Genomic DNA, 25,192 nt, shown 5'->3' with positions numbered 1-25,192 from the left:
TGCCTTCCAGAAAACAGAGTAAACAACTTATTTAAGAATTTCCTGCATGTCTGTATTTTTTTTACGTAAAGTTGATTGCTGTGTTTTAATTGCCATCAGTGGTGAAAATTTTTCAAATGTAATGAGTTGAATTTTTAATACTGGTGTATATATGTGAAGTTAAATGGTAAAATTAAAGCAGGATCAGTAAGGGGGAAGTATCTTGGTTTCACCAAAGTCAAGCACCAAGTATGCCTTTAGTTAACTTGAAATGAATTCCCAGAATACCAGAGAACATTCATGCTCATTTTTGTGAAAACATCAATAACTGAAATGTAAATAGGGACATTCTTCAAAGGTTTAAAAAAATCTTGGTGTTTTGGTACTTCATTTATGAAATTAGAGCCCTTTTTATTGATTTCTCCTTGCTCCTGCTATATTTTTGAATAAGGAACAGTATGGTTGTTTGGTGTGCTTGTTATCTTCTCTTAACTAGGTCCCACGTTCCTCAGTAGACTACATTTTTTTCTTTCTTGTCCCCTATGTTGCTTTTTACATTCTCAGGCACAGGATAAGCCACTGGTCATGCTTTTCTCTTTCTCCATCATGGCACCTGCATTTAAGTGGAACCATTAAACTGTTGGCAAAAAGACACATGGAAAGAGGGATTTCCATGGAAGCATCATGGGTCATGGTTTTAAATTTAGAGGGCTTCCTTTTGGTCACCTTTATAGATTTTCTTTCTACAGTTCATTGTTCTAGGAACGTATGCAGGTGGTAGGTATGGTACGATACTCTAGAATCTGATTTTAGGTGCACAAATTATAATGAGGCATGCAGCTCTTCCTCTTCTGCACCCTCTTTGATTTCATCTTAAATTTCCTGCTCTCCTGCGGTGCGGTGCAGACTGTTGAGTTTGGATTCAGAGCATATTTAGCAAGATTAAGACATAATTGTCAGTACACCTGAATAGGAGGTGATTATTAGGATCAGATCATGTAACCACCTTTATGTTGGTATCCTGAATAATGGCTCTATTCTTGTACTGGTCCATGAATGTGACATCTTAAGTTTTTTAGCAAAATGTGTTCTGCTTTGGTAGAGACTGTGAGTGTTTTATTTATCAAGCCATTCCTGTGGTAAGAAATGAGATCCTGCCCCCTGAAAGCTCATCAGAAATTAGAGGACTTTGGTCCACACATATGATTCCTGAAATCTCCTTATGGAGGATGTCTTAGTCCATTCAGGCCGCTGTAACAAAATGCCACAGACTGAGTGGTTTATAAATAACACAAATTTATTTTTCACAGGTCTAGAGGTCGAAATTTTAAGATGAGGGTGCAGGCATGTTTGGGTTCTGGTGAAAGCCTCTCAGCTTACAGACTCTGACCTCTCACTGTCTGCTCACATGATGGAAAGGGCTAGGTAGCTTTGTTAGGCCTCTTTTATAAAGGCTCCAGAGTGCTTTTATAGTGGTGGTGCTTTGCACCTTCATTACAGAAGAGGACTGTCCTCTCAATTCATGAGTGTATAACATCTCCAAGTAGGAAAATTCTTCCCATTTGCCTCCTGAGAAATAATGTGGAATTCTTGACAGGAAGTTCTTGTACCTAGTTAGAGGGTGATGAGTCCACCAATGGACAGAGAAAAAGCAAAGGGGTGATACTGTAATCGAACTAAGGACAGATGCCTGCCTGGAGCAGTTTAAAAAAAAATTCTGAAGAAAAAATGCTCATTGTAGAAATGTAAAAACATGCAAGAACATTAAGAGAGAAACTTGCTGTAATCCTGAAACCAGAGATAGCTAGTGTTGCTAACGATTTTTAAATATATCTTGATTAATTCAGATCTTCTAATTTAGATAGTGCTGAATTTTTATATCTCCTACCTTTCTACTACACATGCAATTTTTTCCCAAAACATATAATATTAATATTATATCATACGAGTGTAACATAGGATTCCCATGCAGCTTCTACTTTTTCTCCCTATTACAAACAACGTGTATGAGTTAACTGGACTTGGATTTTTTTTTCTTAGGGTTGATTAGTAGAAGTTAAATTACTGGATTAAGGATATAAAAATTATTTTTAAGGCTCTACATAAGTATTGCTAACTTCTAAATGGTCGTTTTAAGAAATTGTCTTGATCAGTCACTTTTTTATGAACTTCAGGAATGTTGGGAGCTCAAGGAGTGCAGGGTGTGCTCTTTTGGTCTCCTTTGTCTTTTAAGGTGACACTCATTCATATGGATCTGCTCAGGGAACCAGAATTGGAAAATTGTTGTTAACTTACTTGAAACTTTATGCAGTAGCTGCTAATGAAACCTCTTCTGAAGATTGTTTGAAGCAACTCTGATACGGGGCGCCTGGGTGGCTCAGTGGGTTAAGTGTCCGACTTCAGCTCAAGTCACGATCTCGCGGTGAGTTCGAGCCCCGCGTCGGGCTCTGGGCTGATGGCTGAGCCTGGAGCCTGCTTCCAATTCTGTGTCTCCCTCTTTCTCTGCCCCTCCCCAGTTCATGCTCTGTCTCTCTCTGTCTCAAAAATAAATAAAACGTTAAAAAAAAAAAATTGAAGCAACTCTGATATTAATATATACCAGAGGCCCAAGGTAATGATTTTCAAGAACATTTGGGTTGGAAGAATTATAACTACTGAGACATAGCAAACACATTAATGCTGATTTTTATTGCTTTTTAGTTTGATTTGTTATCTGTTCAGAAACTATGCTTTGTTCAGCATTTGGCTTTTATAGTACTAGAAAATGCATTATTTAAAATTAGAGAAGTGAGGGGCGCCTGGGTGCTCAGTCAGTTAAGTGACCCAACTCTTGATTTTGTCTCAGGTCATGATCTCATGGTTCAGGAATTGGATTCCCACATTGGGCTTTGCACTGACAGTGCGGAGCCTGCTTGGGATTCTGTCTCTCTGACCCTCTACCACTTGTTCTTTCACTCTCAAAAAAAAAAAAAAAAAAATAGAGAAGTGATTTAAAGGTGGTCTCAAATATAATCCACGAATCTTCAGATGGAGAGAATATTCTCAATAGTTTAATCTTTTAAATGAGATTTATTTTTCCACTTATCTTTATATATAGCTCTATTTTAATTATGGGTAGACCTCATTTTTAAAGAAAATACAGTATTTTAAAACTTTACATTAGCTTTGCATATAGTGTATAGCACATTTGACTGTTTACACATAGAATGTATTTATTTGCATGTGTGTGTAGGTGATTGAATGAGTGAAAAATGCTTCATATAACTGCACAGTGTAGGGGAAAGTGGAAGTGTGGTGTGCCTTTTTATTGTTCCTTCAGTTTCACTGATTCTAATTATAGAAGCTTACATCACCTTAGTTGGTGATGAAGGCTTCCCTCTCCTTTGCTTTTTCTTCCTTGATCACTCCCTAAGGAAGGATCATATTTCATAGTGCTTATGTGTCCTGCTGGTAGCTTTAACAGAGTTTTCAACAGCATGGTGCTGACCATTTAGTGGACATAGATGATCGTGTGCTGAAGCACACTTTTCTTACAAAAGAATAGGAGGAGAGTGTTGATACTCTGGCTTCCCTATTTTCAGAAAGGCTGACGAATAGATAGAATGCAATTTGAAATCAGGAATTCCTGAGGGGCACCAGTAATCAGAGTTAACTATGTCTGGTAACTTAATGAAGATTCATTTCAAATGTTCAAGTTAAGCAAGGGATGAGGAAGAGGTGGGAAAGCTTGCTGTGATCTTTTAAAGGGGCTTGTATGTTACCTCTGCCATTACGGTAAACGGTCATTCATCTTCCAAAAGGGTTAAAGTGTTTTTACTATATAAATCCATACATTTAGCAGTTTATATTTTGAAGACCAAATACATAAAACTGAAATACAGAAATGAGTGGCCTGTTTATTTTATTTTGTGAAACTCCATAATTTTTCTTTTGTTCACATGCTTTTGAGATCGGTTTCTCTTAAGTTGTGATTGCAGTATTTCAATGTGCAGATGGGAAATAAACGGTATGACTGCCTGACATTACTATGACCTGGTTTTTCTTATTGTTGTTTTTTTGTTTTTATGTCTGGAATGTATATTCTCTGATAACTTACCTTTATCCCTAATGACCTTTTTTCTCCTGCTTTTCAGTGTTGTTGCTTATTAAGTACAAAGTATACTTCTAGTTTAGCATCTATCAGAACTTCATTTTGGCTTTCTATGCAATATGAGTTCAGATGTTTTGGTTTGTATTTTTGTTTAGATATAGTTTATACAGTTAACATACATTTTATATCTTAGCTGTATAGCATCTAGATTTTTATAAAAATAACTTTGTAATGCTTTGAAGCTTTCAAAGCCAATATAGGTTGATTGCTTTATTTTATGGTGGTGCAGAGGATCCTCCTGAAGCTAAAGATTTCATCTTATGTGGCTTAGCATTATGGCGTTTGATGTACAGGGGAAATGTATTCTTAAATGGCTATCCTGTGGTGATGATCCCTAGATAATGTGTAGATCAGGGCATTCTCCTTGCTGCAATTACTTCATTTGAAATGGTAAGATAATGGAATGAGATCACAATAAAATTCTAAAAATGATGGAAGTGAAAAAAATGTTCTTTCACCTGATCATATTTTTAGTGATTTGACAAATTACTGACTATTCTCTTCAAAAGATGTTTATTTCTTCCTTCATTAATTAAGAGGTCATGTTGTTCTTTCTGAAGAAGTAATGTGGTCTGGTGTACCATCAGAGTGCTGGTGGATTCATAGCTGAATATAGGACTTGGCCTATTTGTTTCTTTCATGGTATTGTTGCACAGGGAGAGTCTGCACGCACGATTCGCCATAGGGTTCCCTAGAAGGGCACATAGTATGAGATGATGTGTAGAACAAGGAAAAGGGTGATGTCATCTTCACTTCCAGGCCACACTGAAGGAAAAGAGAATTGTTGCTTTATTGAATTGGTGTTTACAATAGTAGTTTCTAACATATGGCTTTTAGTGGATTGCATTTCACACACAGGGCAGCAGTTTCTTTAAGCAGCTAAGAGATAGCTCTCCCTTGCTCAGCTTGAGGTCCTTCTTTGTGTGCTATCAGCATGATTTATTATAAAAAGGGGGAAACGTGACCATTATGATTTTATTTTTGATTTGGTAATAATTTATCCTGTTGGTACTGTACATGAATGTAATTATTATCTCCCACTGAAACTGAAATACTCTTTTAAGTCATGTTACAGATGTTTATGTACAAAGGCTTGTCTTTTAGAAATTTATCTTTAGGAATTGTTGGGCTTCATTTACATACAGTGACTGCTGTCATTTTTCTGTTTTAAAAAATGAGTGATTAAAATTAGATTTTAGCTAATTTATTCTTGAATGCTTAACATTATGGTGAAACTCCCAACTCATTGTAGTTTGTTTAAAATAATTGAAAAAAATACATTGGTGTTTGAAAATCAGCCTCTATATATTTTCCATGTTTTATGTTTAGAAAGCTACTCATGCTCATTTGTACTTTTGAAATTTAATTTTACATTTAAACGCAAAATTTTTACATGTATTCCTTTGAAATTTTTGCAGAAAACATAATTCTTAAGTTTTATAGAAATCTTGATTCATAAGTGATCACATATTTTGAAAGCATGAGTTGTCTTTGTTCAGAATAATATTTAGCTTTACTAAAGTTAATTGTAGTTTTGTAAGTAACAGCATAATTCAGATTGGCAGCATTGTATTGTTGAGAAAGTGACTCATACTTTGCCCAGAGGTATTGAAGACCTCTTTTTTGGGGTATGGGGGGATGTGTGCTAATGACAAGATGTTTCTTTGACAGTGGAGTCCTTTGTAGTAACACCTATCTCTCAGGTTATAATTTCTTCTCTTACGTTGCATACCCCTTGTCTTCATAATAGTGTTAAGTTAATAAAGCAAAATAATTGTACTCCTCTGCTTTGTTCATCAGTTGTAAGTCTCAGAATTTTATTGTCTGAAGGTGTACCAAGCATTTTACCGTTGGAAACTGTGTCTTTTTTTCGCCATTGGGAGGCAACATTACCACCTTAAGTGCAAGCTCCTCATAGGAGTATCTGCAATAGATGCCTTGTGGCAGAACTGTGAAGAGTAAGGGTGGGTACTAGAGGAATTGTGTTTTTAGATTGGACAGGGTGTGGCAAAAATTTTTTTTCTGTAATTTTTATAGCAAAATGAGGTTAATTTTCCGTCCAAGCTCAATTTTTTAAGCAGTTATAATTTCATTCTTCTCTTATGCTTCTGAGTTTTACTGGCTTCCTGTGTCTTTCTAGGAATTGAGCATTGGGCTGCAGGAAAGTACCATATTGCATAGATTATTCTTCCTCAGAGGAGTTGGTACATGCTGCAAGTCGGCTGTTGTGCCTGTGATGTAAAAGCTTTCCTTTGCAAAATGCAATTCTATTGTTTCCACTTAAATGTACTAATTACAGAAAACCTTAGTGCTAGTTTTGATATTTGATGTTAATTTAGAGTATCTTGAAGGTTATACGTTTTAGAACAGTTAATTGATAAATGGGAAGTTTTGCAGGCAGAAATCCCTGAATGAGTAGTGTAACAAATACATGTGTGATATCTGAGAACTGAGCTGCCTTATGTATTTGTAATGCAAGTATCTTACCAGAGCTAATTATTTTCCCTTGGGAGGACAATCCTGTGCTAAATTTGAATAATAATATTAGGAAATCTGCTTCCCAAATAAAGCTGTGTATCAATGTACAGAATTAAAAATCAAGATGGATTTTTTAAAACTGAAATAGAGAGGTGCTGCTTGCCAATTTTTTTTTTTCTTATAGAATTTAGCTTGCTGACGTGTCTCATGGAAGGGTGTGTGTGTGTCTGTGTGTTCTCAGTAAATTGCTTTTTGGGCTACATCTGCAGATACAGTAGCCAATTGATCTAATGCAGTTTCTGAAGGCTTTCTATACAGGTGATGTCATCCTTTTAGCTCTATTCTCCTCCCACTCTCTTTCCTTCTTATTAGATATTTCATCTTACTGCAGAGCATGGAATCAATAGGAGCTTCTCCTTAGGGAGCTGCTGTGAAACAGGCAAGGACAGTAGGAATTAAAACACTAACATATAGTCTTGTTTTAGCAGAAGATGTAGGGTTTTTGTATCATATCCTATATAAATTTTCAACCAGAAAAGCCAGAGTTAGATCAACATTACTGTCTTACTGATGCATTAGAACAAGAAGCAATACTGCTGAGCTGTAAATAGTGCATGTGAAAAGAGAACATTTTAATTTTGGAGATTTTCAGGCATTCTCCAGGACAAACCTGTTAGAGCATATCTATCTTTTAAGTACCATTTGCTTGCTCAACGGTTGATTTTTCTTTTTTTAAACCTTTGGTGATTAAGAATATCAAGAAGAAACTTTCATTTTAAGGATACAGTGTTCTGGTTTGCTTCTGATGCAGAAGAAATACTGCAGTGCTTGCTCTACAGAATGAAATAAGTTGAAGAAGAGACAAAGCTGTGTTACAGAGAGGAAAGGTTTCTCAGGATCCAGGAACACAGATTTGGTGCATGTTGCCTTATTTGCGTTGATTGATACCGTATTAACTGTTGTGTTACCGCTGTGCATGTCTGTGCCAGGTGCCTGAGGAAGCATGTGTATGTCTGTATGTACTGAGCCAGAAATGTAAACATCTTAATTTGCTGTGATTTGCTTGTTAAAAGTGAACCTTGTGATGAAAACTGTTGCAGTTATTTAGAACAATACTCTGAGCTACTGAAAGCTCCTAATTTCAGTGTGAAAGGGATTTGGAGATCTGGGATCTGCCTTTATATAACACTGCAAATGGCGTATGATTTGTAAAAAGAAACTTAACAGAATTTTGTCATCATACTCATCCGTGTGGCTCTGGTTTGAAAAGGAAACTACCCTTTCCAGCCCAGGAAATGGCTTTTCTTGTTCGCTGTTATGCCAATTGTCTTCAGCCATGGGCCTCCAAAGTAAGTAATGTGTATTATTTTCTTAGAGATTGATATAATCTAGTTATTAAATTTAAATTCTATTTTGAATTGTAAATGAGCCTTATTGTGCTGTTACATTTTCTAAACTGTAAAAATAAGAATTACAAAGCAGTCTTAAAAGCTAAATCTCATGGCCATTTTGTTTTCCAATTTAAAGGAATCTCTAAAGTGTCCTAATGTACCTCTAAGAGGATATGAAAAAACCTTCTTAATAATCTGTAGACTTAAAATGTAATGCATTTGAGGTGTACTGTCTTCAGACTGAATCATTTGGTTATAGCTATTTCTGTACTTTTCTGTGAGTGTACTCTTTAAGTTGGTGGCATTGTATTGCCTCATTTTAAGTGGTTGAGGTACATAGCTATGTTAGTCTAATCTCTAGCTTATGCTATACAAATTTTTATCACACAGAAATTTTAGGAAGACAGGGTAATTCTTAACCAGTGGAATATGAAGAAAATTATTATTAAAAGGAACTATATGAAAATTTTTTATAGTGTTCTTAAGCATTTTAAAAATAGTAGTAAGTGAACTATTAGTAGCTTGAGACATTAAGATAGCATCTGTTATATTTGTCATTTTTTTTAAAGCAAACATTAACTCACAGTAAAGCAGAATGCTACACAAAAGGACATGCTAGGTTTTAGGAAAATATACAGTGTAATTTAATAAATTGCATTGTTTATATTGGCTGTTTATATAGATCTGGAATCTGATGCCACTCAAGTTCTCTTTCCTGTTATGTAAATTTCAAAACAAAAACAGAGTAGTATGAATTTTTAGTTTTGTCTTATAAAAACTAAATGTGTTAGTAACATTTTAATTGACTCTGTTAAGATTTCCTTATGGTTTTGTTGAATAGAGACAGGCACAATAGAGGCATTTCCTAGGATGAAATCATGTCTTTGTTTAAAGGTTGTCCTACTGATGGTGACTAAGGGAGAAATACTAGGATAGCGTCGTCGTAGTATACAGTTTTATCTGAAAGATGGCTCACTGCCTATCTTTCTTAAATGCAGTTTCTGGAAAGACATTGACATTCATTATCAAACAACTGATTGAAATGTAAAGAGATGGAAAGAAACATAGGTATACACTTCATTTGTACTATCTGGTAAGACAAGGGTGGCCTCTGTAGTACAAATGCCACCTGTGGGGTCCATGCTTTGTGGATGCTTGATGGCGACACTACTGAGGTTTAAAACATACAGAAGGGAAATGGATGAGACCAAATGAATAAGCTTTAAGGAAAATCAAGAATGAGATATAGGGGTTGTTTTTTTTAGAATAACAACAAAAAATAGACCTTGGTGGTACTGGTAATCAACTTTTAAGATTTAACAAGTGTAGAAGAGCCAAAGGGGATTTAAAAAAAATCAGATTTTAAGGTTTGATTCGATGCCAGCAAATACCATCTGAGCAGGATTCTGTGATTAGTACTTGACTATGTAAATTAAGTATTTATAAAAGAGTACATGTCTCCTTTTCCCCTCCCCCATCTTTCATGTTATTCCTGATGGAATTTTAACTCTGGATTGTGATTAAACACATTAAACCTGTGATTAATTTTTCATACTTGGTACTTTTGATTTTCCAGTACATCCTACTGATTTTTATTTATTAATTCATGTATTTTGCCCACCCTACTACTTGGATTTCATTACTTCTGAGTTCTTTTATGTTCTTAACAGAATAAGTGGTTCTAGCAGCAAGAGAAAGGAGAAAGGGGAGTAGATGAACTTAAATGTTCAAAATGCCTTACTTTATATTTATAAAATAATTGTTTATTATATAAAATAATAAATCTAAAGTCTTTTCTTTTTAGCACTTTGAAAAAGTTAATGCCTTGTCTTTTGGCATCCAGTGTTAGTGATGAGAAGTCTGGACTCCTTTTAATTCTTATTCCTTTGTCAAGCAATCTGTTTTTCTTGTTGTTTGTGGTTAGTTGTGTTTTTCTTTGGATTTTATTTTTATCCTTTATGCCGTGAAGTTTTACTATGGATTGTTGTAATTTTTGTTTTGTTTTCTTGGTACCTGGAAGTCTCTCTCAAGCTGAAGATTCCTCTGGGTATTCATTTATGGGAAATTTATTTTTTGAAAACTGCAGTTCTCGTCTTATTGCTCCAGATGTTAGAACTCTGGATCTGTCCAAAATATCTCTAAACATTTGTTTCATACTTTATTTTCACTCCATGCATTTTCAGTCTGATCTTCTAGCTCACTGATTCTCCACTTGTGACCAGTTGCTGTTCTGCTCTTCATCTTTTAAATTTCTAATTGTAGTAATCATTTATGAAATCTCCACTGATGATTTTTCACAACCACCCTTGTTTAATAACTTGTTTTCCTTTTATGGATACCATTCATTTACCTCATTGTTGTCTTAGCTTTTTCTTCACGTTTCAGTTCTTCTCTTAGTTGAGTGTGTGTGGATTTTTTTCAGGAAGTTGATGTTCCTTGAGTCACTGAGAATTCACCTTCCTGGTCTGTGGAATTTGCTTGCCCAAAGGAACTGTTTACTGGATGGAAGTGGCATTACCTCTTTGGCTTCTATTTGCCTTCTCTTAGGTGCTCTTGGGTCACAGGTCAAGGAAGTGCTTCCATTTTCTTTCTTTTTCTCTTAAAAAATTTTTTTAATGGTTATTTTTGAGAGAGAGAGAAAGAGCACAAGTTGGGGAGGAGCGGAGGGAGAGGGAGACACAGAATCTGAAGCAGGCTCCAGGCTCTGAGCTGTCAGCACAGAGCCCGATGCCGGGCTCAAACCCACAAACCATGAGATCATGACCTGAGCCAGAGTCCGTCACTTAAATGACTGAGCTACCCAGGCGACCCCAATTTTCATTTTTACACACAACTAAATCTATAGGTTGTTTTTTTCGTTTGTTTTGTTTTTGGCCCTTATCTTACTTATCCTGTCTGTAGCTTTTGACACAACTGATCACTCCCTTCTGAACAGACTTTGTTCAGACTATAAGCCAAAGTCTTCACCATGAGTCACTAGACAGTGTATGACTCTTCTCCCTTTATCTTCTGGTACATTCCTCCTCATTCATTGCATCTGTTTTAGTTTTCTTGCTTGTCTCAAAGTTGCCCACTCTTTTTAACTTTTTTTTTTTTTTTTAATTTGAGAGAGAGAGTGAGTGTGAATAGGGAAGAGTAGAAGGGGGAGGTGGAAAGAGAGACATACTTAACCAGGTTCCATGCTCAGTACTGAGACCAACACGGGGCTCGATCCCACAACCCTGGTATCATGACTTGAGCCAAAATCAAGAGTCAGAAGCTCAATTGACTGGGCTACTCAGGCCCAAAGAGGAAACTGATTTCCTTTTTTCTCAACAAGTCTGTCAATACTTTAAATAAACTTACTATTAAATGCAAATATTGAATGAAAGCTGCTCTTTGCTTTTAAAAATGTTAAAGTGGGGAGATACATGTGTCTTAGAATGGAAAAACTCTAATACTTACTGTTGTTTAACAGTATTCCTTCAAACTTCATCTTTTAGTAAAAATAATGAATTTGAATTAGGCACGCATGCTTCCGCTGTAGTTTGACTTGCCTCAGGCAGAGTGCTGGTGTAACATACCCAAGGCTACTGTGATTAGATAAAGCTTTTTCCTTTAGGGCTTTTGAGAAATTTTAGACTGTCTCTCTAAAACAGGTTCCAAACTGTGCTTTTTGGGCCTTAGAATCTATTTTTAATTCTCTCTCATTGTCAGCAGATATTTCAAGGACATGTCACTCTCTCTAGTCCTGGAAGCTCCTTTATAAATCTGCTTTTAATTTCATAAGGCTTCTGTCTTCTTGTGCCTTGACTAATGTTTCATGTCTCCATACGTATGTCTTCCATTTCATCTTCTATGATGCTAGAGTAATCTTTTTAAAAAGCAGATCTCTTCTAGTCATTTTCTTGCTTAGAGTTTTTTAATAGCTTTTTTTCTCGTAGAGGAAATCTAAAAATACTACTTCTGGCTCTACGTATATCCCCACCTGAGCCACCCTGATTTCCTTACTGTTTTCTGATTGCATCATGCTCACTCAAGCTTATCTAGATGGGTAGATAGGTAGGTAGGTAGATATAGATACACATACACACACTTATACATAATAGGAATAGAGAGAGCATGAGTACCGCATTCAAAGGAGTAGGGTGAAAACATAGAAGTTCACTTTCCGCTCATTTTCAGCTTCCCGTATAGGCTCTGATGTTGAGAGTTTTTGTTTTTACCTAATTTATGTCACTTTGTACTTGGTTTCTGATGGTTTTAAGTTACATGCTCATTCTTAGCTCTGGTTTGTATGTCATGTATGTTAGCACTTACCATGTTCTCATAAGGGATTCTAGTAAAACTCATTTATGACCCTTATTTAATTTTTTCATCATAAAATGCCAGAATGTATACTATTATGTGTATAGCTACCCTTACACAGTAAGGGCTATAGAGTTTTATCACATTCCAGTGTTTGTGGCCATTTTTCAAGTGGGAAGGTAAGAGAAAATTACCCTCACATAGATGGATTTATATATATTTGTTTTCAGGTTTGAAAACATTTCAAATAATTTATTCATAGAAATAATAGAGAAATGTTTTCTTCATGCTGAAATTCCTTTTGGACTACCAGCCTTGATCTTCCTCTTTCACTAGAGAGTACTACTCTTGATTGTTTGGTATATATTTCTCCAGATCTTTTCTCCCACCCTTAGATAAGTTTGTACCCAGAAAATATGTAATGGTATTTTTAGGCTTTTAAAAAAATGAGTCTTACATTTATAATGATAGTTACTTTTTTAATCAGTGTATCAAGGAGACCTATTCAACTTTGACTATACAGGTCTACCTCATACCTTGAACTGTTGCACAGTATTCCATAATAGGCTATAACAATTTAGCCATTCTCCTTGGGATGGTTGGTTTTCTTTAAACTGTTACAGTTTGTTCATAATGAATGTTCTTGTACATTCCTCCTTAAACACCTGTATGCTTTTTTAGGATAGATACCGGAAGAGGACCTGTTGAGTCATAGGTGCATGTATTTTAAATGTAATACTTCTTAATGTTTATTTTCCAGAGTGGCTACTCTTCAAATCACTCTCCAGAGTGGCTGTCCCAATTCATAACTCCCATTAGTAATTTATGAGAATATTGTGTTCCTCCATAGTCTTGCCCATATTTTGTATTATCCAGCTTTCTTTTTGCCAATTGATGAAAAAAAGTTACTTGTTTAAATTTTTATTTCGCTGGTTGTTGCCAGGGTTCACCAGTCTCTTCCAGCAGCCTTCTTCTCCTGCTGCTGTGACTTAATTGGTCCTGTATTGATATGGCAGAACCAAAAGCAAAGCAGTATTGGGGTCTGCATATAAAGCACTTGCCCCAAGGACGCCTGGGTGGCTCAGTTGATTAAGCATCAGACTTAAGATCAGTTCATGATCTCATGGTCCGGAAGTTTGAGCCCCACATTGGGCTCTATGCAGATAGCTCAGAGCCTGGAGCCTACTTAGGATTCTGTTTCTCTCTCTCTCTCTCTCTCTCTCTGCCTCTCCCTCCCCCACCCCCAACTCCCCGTCTCTCTCTCTCAAAAGTAAACATTAAAAAAAATGAAATTTAAAGCACTTGCCCCAAATTGTTACCTGGACCTACAGAGAACTTTGAATCCATGAAATACACATTTTGGTACGTTAAGTCTATCTGAGACATAACAGCAGCTCTGTCTGTCACTGCCCTTCTCAGAAGCTCTGTGTTACCTATTTGGGATCAAAATTAAAATGCATACTTTGTTCGACATTGAAGATTATGCTGTACGTCTAGCCTCTTTTAATGCATGCTTTCTCCTTTATATGTACACAGTCTTCAACAGACTATGTACTTTTTCATAATCTTTGTCTGTATTCAAGCTGAATAACCTTTCCAATCTCCAAATAAAACTTTGATACTGGTCCTCATGGACATTTGAGCTCCAGCAGAGCCCAGAAGTTCAGGTATAAAAAAATGGATAAAGGAACTGTGGAAATTAGGAGAGATTGAAAGACCTGGTAGGCTCCAAGGATCATGGTGAATTGAGATTGCTCATGAAAGGTCAGCTATTAAGTCCCTTCTGGGATCAGGAAGAAAAGTCAGAGAAGGTTTAAGAAATTAAGAATTCCTGTGGGAGGAAACTTTTTCCCTTCTGCCTCTTTTGTTAGAAAGAAAATAGGAACTGTTAGGTGTTAGGAATTCACAACTTAGTATCAGGAAACAACTTACTAGGAAAGAGCAACTGATACATAGTCAGGCTGTCTGGATTTCAAATCCAGTTTCCCTTCTTCCTAGCTATGTGACTGTGGGCAACTTGTGTAACTTCTCTGGGCCTTGGTTTTCTAATCTTTGATGATTAAATTAGATGATCTATGTAAAAAGTATGTAGAAGGGAATGTTTGCTAGCTTACATATTTGGCACATGTAATGAGCAAACATTAGCTGCAGTGACCATTATTATTCTCATCAGATAAAAAAGTTGAAAGGATTCCTATATGTAGATCTAAATTTTCTTCATGAGGTAGAAAGGAGATGCTGTGTACTTGTAAATCTGTGTGCACTCTTCACTCTTAAACTGTGGTCCTTGAAGGTGGTACCTATCTGCTTTCATCTTTATGTTACCAGCAGAGTTGCTGGTACAAAGTAGAATATAGCGGAGACTAATAGACTCAGATAGACCTGGGTTTGCATTCTAACTCCACTACTTACTTGAGTTAGAGATCGCCACAGTTCCTCATTTGTAAAGCAGGGATGATAATAATGCCTGTTTTTAGGGTCTAGTGAGGATGAAAGATTGCTTAGTAGATTTTAAGTATTACTACTAAGCCAGGACTTGCTCTTCTGGCTTTGGTTCTTTGTGTTACTTTTATGGATGACCTCCTTCTCTTTGGTCTTAACCTCTGTAGGAATCTTGGAATATAGATTATCTCCCACTCCTGACACCTGAACCAATCATCTGACCTTTGAAAACTATTTTCATTCTTTGGCTTTTCATCTACTTCATTCCTGTGTAAGATTTTTTTTCTGTAGAAACTAAGTAGGAGGAAGATCTTTGACCTGAGACATTCTCCTCTCACTATTTTTGTATTATTATAACCAGTTATAGTTAGCTCATTGATTTTCTGCTGCTTTTTAAAATACACATAGTAGAGCCACAGAATGGCCTCTGAGCATAGCTTTAGTTTATTCCACATTTTTTGATCATAGCATTTTAATTTGTTTTTGTTTTTTCTTTGTTTTTTGTTTGTTGTTTTTGAGAGGGAGGGAGGGAGAGAGGGAGAGGGAGAGGGAGGGAGGGAGGGAGGGAGAGAGAGAGAGAGAGAGAGAGAGAGAGAGAGAGAGAGAGAGAGAGAATCCCAAGCAGGCTGCACCCCCGGCTTTGAGCGTGATGCAGGGCTCCATCTCACGACTGTGACATCAAGACCTGAGCTAAAATCAAGAGTCAGATGCTTAATGGACTGAGCCACCCAGACACCCCCACTTTTTTACTAAATATAAATCAGAGGTTACAGCAATGCATCCTTCATCTATCAAGTCTGTTGCCACAGTTTCATGGACATTGCAGAGAACTTAAAGTACTTTTATAACTTTGTTTACTTTTTGCCAACCTTACATTCTGTTGTTAAAACATATTTTAATTGTATGTATGTATTATAAACTTTATGGGAACTTAATGTTACTATTTATGTAGTCACTATTCATGGAGATACCCACACATTTCCTGGTTTTCATTGGTTTTCCTTCTTTCCTGCATCTAGAAATTTCCGTTTGGAATTGTTTTCTTTTTCCCAGTGGATTTTCTTCATTCTAGGTCTGTTGGAGAGTATTTCTTTTCATTTTTGGTTCTCTGAAAATGTCTTTACTTTTGCCTTTTCTTTGAGGACTGTTCTTGCTGGGTACAGAATTTTAGCTGTTGTAGATATTATTCCATTGTCTTCTGGCTTCCAGATTTCTGTTGAAAAGTCAACCATCAGTTTAATTTTGGTCTTGTCAAAGTAATCTTTTTTTCCTGACTGCTTTTAAGACTTTTCTCTCTTTTTTCCCCCCACCAGTTTTACCCTAGTATGCATACCTATGGCTTTGTAATTATTTATCTTGTTGGTAATTTTTAAAGCTGTGTGATCTGTAACTATATATTCTGTCATTTGGGAAAATGCTCAGCCATTATCTTCTATGCCTTGAATAGCTTTTTTTTTTCCCCTCTCTTTGGTTATTCAGATGATAACTTCTCGCTGTATCTCCTGTGGTTTTTGCCCCTTCTCTCCCAACTTCATTCTTTTTTACCTTCATGCTTCATTGTGGATATTTTTTCAGGCCAGTCTTTACTTATTCTTTTTTTTAATCTTTGATTATTTTTGAGGGAGAGAATGCGCACACGTGCATGCACCCATGCAGGCATAGGAGGGGCAGAGAGAGAGGGGGACAGAGGATCCAGAGTGGGCTCTGTGTCGACAACAGAGAGTGTGACGTGGGTCTTGAACTCACAAACCATGAGATGAAGCTGAATTCGGATACTTAACTAACTGAGCCACCCAGGCGCCCCTCCCCTTTACTTTTCTAATTATCTTAGTTCTGTCAAATCTGTTGAGTCCATGTTTGACTTTTTAATTTCCATAACTTTAATTTCCAATTTTAGATTTTTGATTTTATTTTTGGTTAATACTTATTTGCTAAAGTTAATTTTTCTTAAGTCTTTATCTCTATAGACGTGACCCTTGAACAGGGGTTCAAGCACCGCTGACCCCTGTGCAGTTGGAAATCCATGTATAACTTTTAAGTCCACAAAAACTTAAGTACTGACAGCCTACTGTTGAGTGGAAACCTTACCAATAACATAGTCAATTAAGACATATTTTGTTTGTTATATGTATTATTACAATAATGTAAGCTAGAAAAAAGAATGTTATGAAGAAGATCATAAGGAAAATACATTTGCAGTACTACAATGTATTGAAAAGATCCACATGTAAGTAGACCCATTCATAAGTGGAGCCATATAGTTCAAACCTGTGTTAATTCAAAGTGCAGGTGTCTTTACCATGGATTGCTATACTAGAACATGTATGGCCAGTGAGCTGTATCCCCTGAGAGCTAAGAATGATTTTTACATTTTAAGGGGTTGTTTAAAAAAAAAAAAGTCAAAGGAAAGTATGTATAGAGATTATATGTTGCCTACAAAAGTCTAAAATATATACTCCTTGGTCCTTTAAAGAAAATGTTTGCCAACCCCTGCTATATATATTAAATACAGTTATTTTAAAATCTGTTTACTGCGTTATTTGTAAGTTCTTCATTGTTGTCTGAAGTTTATTCTGTTTTCATCAATGCTGTCTTGTAATGTGCTTAGATTTATTTGAGCAATGTATGTTGTATATGCAAAATTTTTATGGTAAAGATTCATTTGCTTCCAGTAGTTAACTAGAAGCACTAGTAACCCTGTATAACCTTAATACAACTTCAGGGATTGAGATGGATTCTAAAATGAGCATCAGTTTACTTTTGGATCACATTCATTACTTGAGTGTAATGTTTTTTCCAGGGTCCCCTTCCAGAGAACAGCCCTTACATGCTAGGCCTTGGAATATAACTTTTGTCTCTTTAACCAGTGACTCAGAAGTGCTTCTGAATCTCTTGATCTCATCTTTATGAATCAGCAAAACCTCAAAGGTCATATTGTGTGTGTTCCAGTTTTTCTGTTTACCATAGTTAGAGAATTCATCTGAGTTAGTTACCTACTATTATCAGCAGGGGCATATGTGATACCATTTCTGTGTGTAGTTTTGATAATTGCAGTGACTACTGTTAAGATAATAGAATTCAGACTTGGCCGTTTTTCCTTTAGGGTTTATTTAGTTTTTAGTAAAACTAAATGCATGTTTCCTTAATGTTTTTTTGCACTAAAGCAATGAGAACCCCTGTTTTAAAAAGTAAGTAGAGGGGCGCCTGGGTGGCTCAGTCGGTTAAGCAGCCGACTTCGGCTCAGGTCATGATCCTGCAGTCCGTGAGTTCAAGCCCCGCGTCGGGCTCTGTGCTGACAGCTCAGAGCCTGGAGCCTGTTTTGGATTCTGTGTCTCCCTCTCTCTGACCCTCCCCCGTTCATACTCTGTCTCTCTCTGTCTCAAAAATAAATAAACGTTAAAAAAAAAAATTAAAAAGTAAGTAGATTTCTCTTAATGTTCCTGAATAGCAGTTGCAGAGGAATTATTTGGAAAATAGATCACCATGCCTCCTATCTAATACTTTCTTTCACTACTCTGCAGCATAGTGGTTTGTTGTTTATCTTAATTCCTATTGCATTTATTTTGTGAGGTTTGTGTTGTTGTGTTGTTGGTTTTTTTTTTTTGGTATGAAAGGTATTGTACAAACTTGCATCCTTTATAAAAGCATAACCGCACTAAAGATAATGTAGAATAATTTCCTTCTTAAGTCTCTTGTATCCTTGCACCTAGCATAGACATTCATTAAATCATGATTACTAACAAACTTTTTAGGGACCAACTACAAATTGGTACAATATTATGTGAAAAGAGGGTATAAAATTTTTGAAATTTGGAATGCAGTCAACTATTAAGTCTTGCTGCCAGATGCTGTACTTTAACCCAAGATACTGCCTTTTTTTTTTTCATACTAATGACTATTTTGTGTTAGTGGTGTGTGTGTGTGTGTGTGTGTGTGTGTGTGTGTGTGCGCGCGCGCACATTGTTAACACTTTAGGGTGGCAGTAGCTGATAGTTTTATTTGAAACAAAAGAGGGGCAAAGTTTTTCCTCTGAAATACCATTACTAATGGTAATCTCTTCCGGAATCTACACAGTGAATTCCTGTCTAGGCTTGACTAACAGTGTCATAGTACTAATTTGGTTCTTATTGTTTCCGAAGATTTTTCCTAAAAGTGGGGAATTTGGGTTAGAAATGCGGTTGCACAGTAATGTACATAAAACCAAACTTTGTTGCAGAAATTAAAATATGTCAAAAACTCTTGACAAGTTTTTATTTAATTTTTTTATTGTTTCTTAATTTAATTCCAATATAGTTAACAGTGTTATATTAGTTTCAGATGTACAGTATAGTGATTGAACAATTCTATGGTTATATATGTTCAGAATATATTAAATTATTTTTCTTCTTCAGCTTCCAGCCGATCTTACCAAGATGCACATCACAGACAACCCTCATCCACAGGTGACTCACGTGTCTTCTAGTCAGTCTGGTTGTAGTATCGCCAGTGACTCTGGGAGCAGCAGTTTATCTGATATCTACCAGGTAATATCTTAGGAGTTTGTGTGCTGTACATACGGCTTTTTTATTTTGCCAAATATCCCATGGTTGTGCTTTGGGTGATCACTTATCTTTTAAGTAGGGTATGAAATTCAGGTAGAAGGTCTTTGGGAAAATCTGCTATATTGTTTCAAAATTGTAAGCCTAATTAAAGAAGTGATCTATCATTTGAGAGTGATTAAATACGGTTCAGCAGTGTATGGATATAATGGTTTTTTTTAAGTTTTTATACATTTATTTTGAGAGAGAGGGAGAGCACAAGTGAGGGAGGGGCAGAGAGAAAGGGGGACCAAGAATCCCAAGCTGCCAAGCAGGCTCTTCACTGTCAGCACAAGGCCGTGATGTGGGGCTCAGTCTCACAAACTGTAAGACCATGACCTGATCTGAAATCAAGAGTTTGGTGCTTAACTCACCGAGCCACCCAGGTGCCCCAATGTAATGTTCTTTTTCATTACTTTTATCCAGGGGAATTCATAATAATATATAATCCTTGCTTTGTTAAAAAATAGTTCTTGAAACAGCTGAACTTAAATTTATAAAAAGGCTGAATTTTACTGTAATTGACTAAGTTTTTTATAAGTAGTCTTGAAGAAAATAAGAGTTGCTATTTTTTTTTTTTTTAAGTTCTAGGTGTAGAGTTGCTTTTTATTGTAAAGGCTTTCTTAAATTTTTAGTAGCCCCATTAAAAATGTAAAAGGAAACAGGTAAAATTAATTTGAATAATATATTTCATTTAGCACAATATATCCAAGTATTGTCATTTCACACATAATCAGTGTTTAAAAGTTAGGGGTTTTGGGGCGCCTGGGTGGCGCAGTCGGTTAAGCGTCCGACTTCAGCCAGGTCACGTTCTCGCGGTCCGTGAGTTCGAGCCCCGCGTCAGGCTCTGGGCTGATGGCTCAGAGCCTGGAGCCTGTTTCCAATTCTGTGTCTCCCTCTCTCTTTGCCCCTCCCCCGTTCATGCTCTGTCTCTCTCTGTCCCAAAAATAAATAAACATTGAAAAAATAAAAAAATAAAAAATAAATAAAAATTAGGGGTTACTTAATTTTTTATCCTGTCTTCAGTAGCCTGAATTCTTAAATTTATTTTAATATAAATTTAAAGTAAACCTGTACATGTAAAAATTAATATGATAAAGTTAATTTACTAGGTGATTTTTATTAACAGTGATAGTATTTGATATACAACTTAGAGGTTGTTTAGTGTTGGATTTTAGAAAAATAGTGGACTTTTCAAGATGACTTCACAAATGTGATTCTGGGTTATTTAGGATGCTTCTAGCACAAGTAATTGAAGAGGTAAACGCCACTTGTTTAAACAATAAGGATAGGATATCAGCAAAAATGGCAGAGTAGAGAACTGTAAATAATCTGTCCTTCCAAAAATAAACAAACTTTGGCTGACCATCAGGCTTTATTCAGTCAAGCAGGAAGTGAAGGCTAAGGTAGGGTTGTCAACTACCTCGCTGAATGTTAGAGGCTTGCTCCATCACACAGAAACTCACCTTTCTGGGCTGTCAGTTACTAGTGGAGTTCCAGGTGGAGTTTTGGGGGGTGGGGGGGGGGTTCTCCTAGGTTTGTTGTGGCTGGTGGTTCCATGGTAACCGGGCAGTGCCACAGAAGAGTTGTGATTTTCTGTGGAGCTTGGCTTTGAGCTGATTGTTGGGAAGCTGGTTGAAGTGGTGCATTTGCTGCCCAGTGACCTGAATCCACAACCAACTTTCTAGAGCCTCTTGGGCTGCAACATTCTTACTGCCTGCATTGCCAATCCTGCAACAGGCCAGACAGGGTGCAAGATGGAGCAGCAAGGGTCTGCCAGCCCAGGCTCTGGTGCCGCTGGCTCCAAGGTACCACGCAGCAGAGCATAGGGTGCATGCGCAGCATGGGGATGTGACAGTCTTTCAAAGCCAGAATTTAATATAACCTTTAATATAACCTTACTGTGCATCTCAGTTCAGACTGGCCACTGTTCAATTGACCTTCACATATGGCAAGTGGCTACCATGTATTACTGGTCTTTTGAAATGAAATCGTTGTCTGAGGAAAACGTTATAGACATTATAGTTCTACTGAGTTACGCAGATTCAGATATTTTAGGGAAATCAGCATTTCTCTCTCTTTTTTAAAAAAATTTTTTTACATGTTTGTTTATTTTTGAGCAAGAGAGAGAGGGAGACACAGAATATGAAGCAGGCTCCAGGCTCTGAACTGTCAGCACAGAGTCCGACGTAGGGCTAGAACTCACAGACCATGAGATCATGACCTGAGTCAAAGTCAGACACTTAACTGATTGAGCCATCCAGGTGCCCCAACATTTCTCTTTTATGGGAAGGTTATAGGCAGAGACAAAATGGAAAAGAAGCTCTATTTTTGGATTATGCATAGCTTTTCTCCACAAAGGTCATTGCTTTAGCCATGTATATTGTCCCTGTTTACAATTTTATAGTAGACAGAACAAGGAATTCTCTCTCATTACCATTGTGTAGTACACAGAACAAGGGATTTTTAAAAAGTCCATTTAAAAAATGCAGTGGCTCTGGAGACACTCATAGTGTGCTCCATGGATTCTGGCTTTCCCCAAAGGAAGTATCATGTGAAAGAAATAAGAGGTCTTGCACACCTAGGGGTGCCTGGGTGGCTCGGTCAGTTGAACATCCAAGACTCTAGATTTTGGCTAAGGTTATGATCCCATGATCGTGGGTTCAAGCCCCACATTGAGCTCTGTGCTGAGCATGGTTGAGATTTTCTCTCTCTGTCTCTCTCATGCACATGCTCTCTTTCTCTCCTTCCTCCCTCCCTCCTTCTTCCTTTTGCCTTTGCCTGCTCACTCGCTCTCAAAAAAAAAAAAAAAAAAAAAAAAAAAAAAGTTGTTGCACACCTAAAAGTCAAAGTAGAGCTGTACAGCTTCTATGGCTTCTTTGTTTTTCCCAGAGAAGACTTACCATGGATTAATGAATTTCAAGGATGTGGCTATAGATTTTTTATAGGATAAGTGAGAATGTCTGGACCTTGCTAAGAGAAATCATATAGCAGACATGTGATGTTGTCAAACTATAGGTACCTGATCTCACTAATGTATCCGTTTTTTGTTTTTTTTTTTTAAGTTTATGCATTCATTTTGAGAGAAAGAGCATGTGCAAGAGGGGCTGAGAGGGAGGGAGAGAGGGAGAATTCCAAGCAAGCCCTGCACTGTCAGTGTGAGGATCCCGATGTGGGACTCGAACTGATCAACCTGTGAGATTATGACCTGAGCCCAAATCAAGAGTCGGATGCTGAACCAACTAGCCACCCAGGCAACCCAAGTATATCCATTTCTAAACCAGATATTAACCAACTTTTTGGAGCAAGGAACAGAGCCCTAGATGGTTGTGAGAGAAAGGACAAAAGGATAGTGCCCAGATAGAGATCAGGGTCTTTTGGAGAGGTCCATGCTTTACTACACACTAGAAGATGAGCTATACACAGCAGAGTCCTATATCTTTGGCAGGATCCTGGAGGAGCTCCTGAAACATTGCACTTGTATCTACAGAATGTCTGCCTACTGGTTTCCCTACCTGAGGCTGAGACTGGAGCACCCTACTTGTGTAGTTGGAGGTCTTCTGCTGTACTGTTAGGCCCTTGTATGTGGCTGCCCTGCTCCACCCTCCTGTATGTTTTCCTTGCTCAGTGGCACTCTATACAGCTCATTCTACCTTTTATAAGATTAATTTTAATGTGGATAAACTGTGGGCAAGTATCCTTGCCAGCTGTCCTGCATGTGAAAGGACTCCCTCCATTACAAAGTGAGGAAGACACCATCCCTGAAACCTGAAAGTTATCATTGGTTCTTGTCCCTTGATCATAACATTTAGGGGCACCTGGGTGGCTCAGTCAGTTAAGCATCTGACTGTTGGTTTCCGCTCAGGTCATGATCTCACAGTTTGTGAGTTCAAGCTCCACGTCAGGCTTCATGCTGAGGTTGTGGAGTCTACTTGGGCTTCTGTCTCCCTTTCCCTCTGCCCCTCCCCTGCTTGTTCTCTACCTCTCTCTCAAGAATAAATAAATAGGCATTTAAAAAAAAAATCATAACTTTCAGCACCAAGTCATATTCATTCTGTTTCCTACATCGTTAATTGTGTTTGTATATGTTTGATGTTAACTGACATGTATGTTTGATGTTATATGTTTATATATAATAAAATTTAACCCCCATAGTAGAGCCTACGTGAAGACATAGAACGTTTCCATCACCTCAGACAGTAGTCTTTGCCCCTTTGTAGTCATTCCCTTCTGATCCCCAGCCACTGGCAACCACCAGTCTGTTTTCTGCCTATACACATCTTCTAGAAGGTCACATGAATGGAGTCATAGTTTATTTTTTTTCGGAGATGTACAGTTTAAAAGATGATGCAATTAAACATAGTAAACAGTAAGATAAAAGTAGGTTTTAATGAATTTAGGAAGAGTAAACAGACAAAAACAAAAAAACAATGAAATCTAGAACCAAAACAGGAATTCAGATATAGAAAGGAGAAAATTATAATACCAAAGTCAAATATGTAAAAAGTTAAGATAAAATCTTTTTAAGAGTGGCCAAAGAAGGTAAACATCCTCAAATTTGGACTTCCTTTAAGAGAATAGCCAGTGGATAGAAACAGTTTATGTTAAAAACAAAGATAAAAACAGAAGAAACCACTATGTTAAAATAAATATACTTAAATACATAATTACATATGTTGTGTATATGTTATACATTGCAATGTAAATCTGAATGAAAGAGGACCAAATGGTAATAATGTTTTCTATTAGTGGTAGGTTTGTGAGTAGTTTTTATTATGTTAGCTAGGCTTTTCTTACCTTTTTTCTCTGTGAACATTAGTATTTCTCTAACACACTTTATGAAGGATGTAAATAGAGTGTACAGTTTTTAAAAAGTTGAATAAAATTTTGAGAAAGATTAAAGTTAAATACTAGAGAATAAAAGGAATAAGTACAGAATAATAGATTGATAAAATGTTACCCCCAAATGCAGAATTTCTAGACCTGCAGTTAAAACACAGATAAGGTAAATAACAACCAATTTGTGTGTGTGTATCCAATCAGATCCTCAGACTAAAACAAAGGGAAGAAGAGTGCTTAGAGTTAAATTCAGTAGTGAACCTTAGTCTTTTCTTGACCTCAGTCCTTGTTTGGAGTACCATTCAAGCTGTGAATACACCGTTAAGTTACAGGCTATGTTGTCTGTGTATGTATACATTGGCCAGCAATAATTGAGGTAGTCTGGTTATCCAAATTTTGGCACTTGAAAGATTTTAAAAGTGAACACTTAACCTAGTCATGGCTTCTAACAGTATAAGCAAAGCGTTGTGACGTAATGCAAGGTTTTTTTTTTTTTAACGTTTATTTTTGAGAGTGAGAGAGAGACAGAGTGTGAGAGGCGGAGGGGTAGAGAGAGAGGGAGACCCAGAATCTGAAGCAGGCTCCAGGCTCTGAGCTGTCAGCACAGAGCCCGAAGTGGGGCTTGAACTCAGGGACCTTGAGATCATGACCTGAGCTTAAGACCGACGAACAACTGACTGAGCCATCCAGGTGCCCCAGGTATTTTTTTTTTTTTTAATGCACGTATTTTTAATTTGGAGATTTGAGGAGAAGAGAGAAGAGAGACATTTGAACAGCACTTCTTAACAAGATCATTGTTAACACCATTTTATATGGCCACATATGTGGCTGTGCTCCTATGCATTTCCTTCTTGAGAATTTTCATGTTTTCTGGTTTAAATATAACAGTCCTTGGCTCTCAAGGAAACTTTAAAATAAAGCATTTACCACAGTCTGGGGAAAATGCAAGTTACCATTTTGATATGAATATGTTTCTAATCAGATAAGCTTAAAATGTAGGTAAGCTTATACATTAAGATGTTAAATTGTTCTTGGAATAAATATTTTAT

The 25,192-nt window shown here is 36.9% G+C and overlaps 1 protein-coding gene across 13 annotated transcripts in view; it reads left to right on the top strand.

Annotated features, from left to right (window-relative positions):
* The window catches only part of RAPGEF6 (Rap guanine nucleotide exchange factor 6), a 191,063-nt gene that overhangs the window by 73,555 nt on the left and 92,316 nt on the right, over positions 1-25,192 (top strand). For 12 of the 13 annotated variants that reach the window (XM_011281969.4, XM_003980740.6, XM_045058670.1 and 9 more), the window contains one exon: positions 19,119-19,250. In XM_011281969.4, coding sequence (XP_011280271.2) covers positions 19,119-19,250 — 132 coding nt within the window. Of the gene's footprint in view, positions 1-5,535; positions 7,957-19,118; positions 19,251-25,192 lie in introns of those variants that run through there. The other variant, XM_045058677.1, reaches the window with a different exon arrangement.

Source organism: Felis catus, chromosome A1, assembly GCF_018350175.1.
Source record: "Felis catus isolate Fca126 chromosome A1, F.catus_Fca126_mat1.0, whole genome shotgun sequence".
NCBI classification, from domain to species: Eukaryota; Metazoa; Chordata; class Mammalia; order Carnivora; family Felidae; genus Felis; species Felis catus.
Note: the sequence above shows the minus strand (reverse complement) of the source record. Positions and strands in the feature narration are given on the sequence as shown.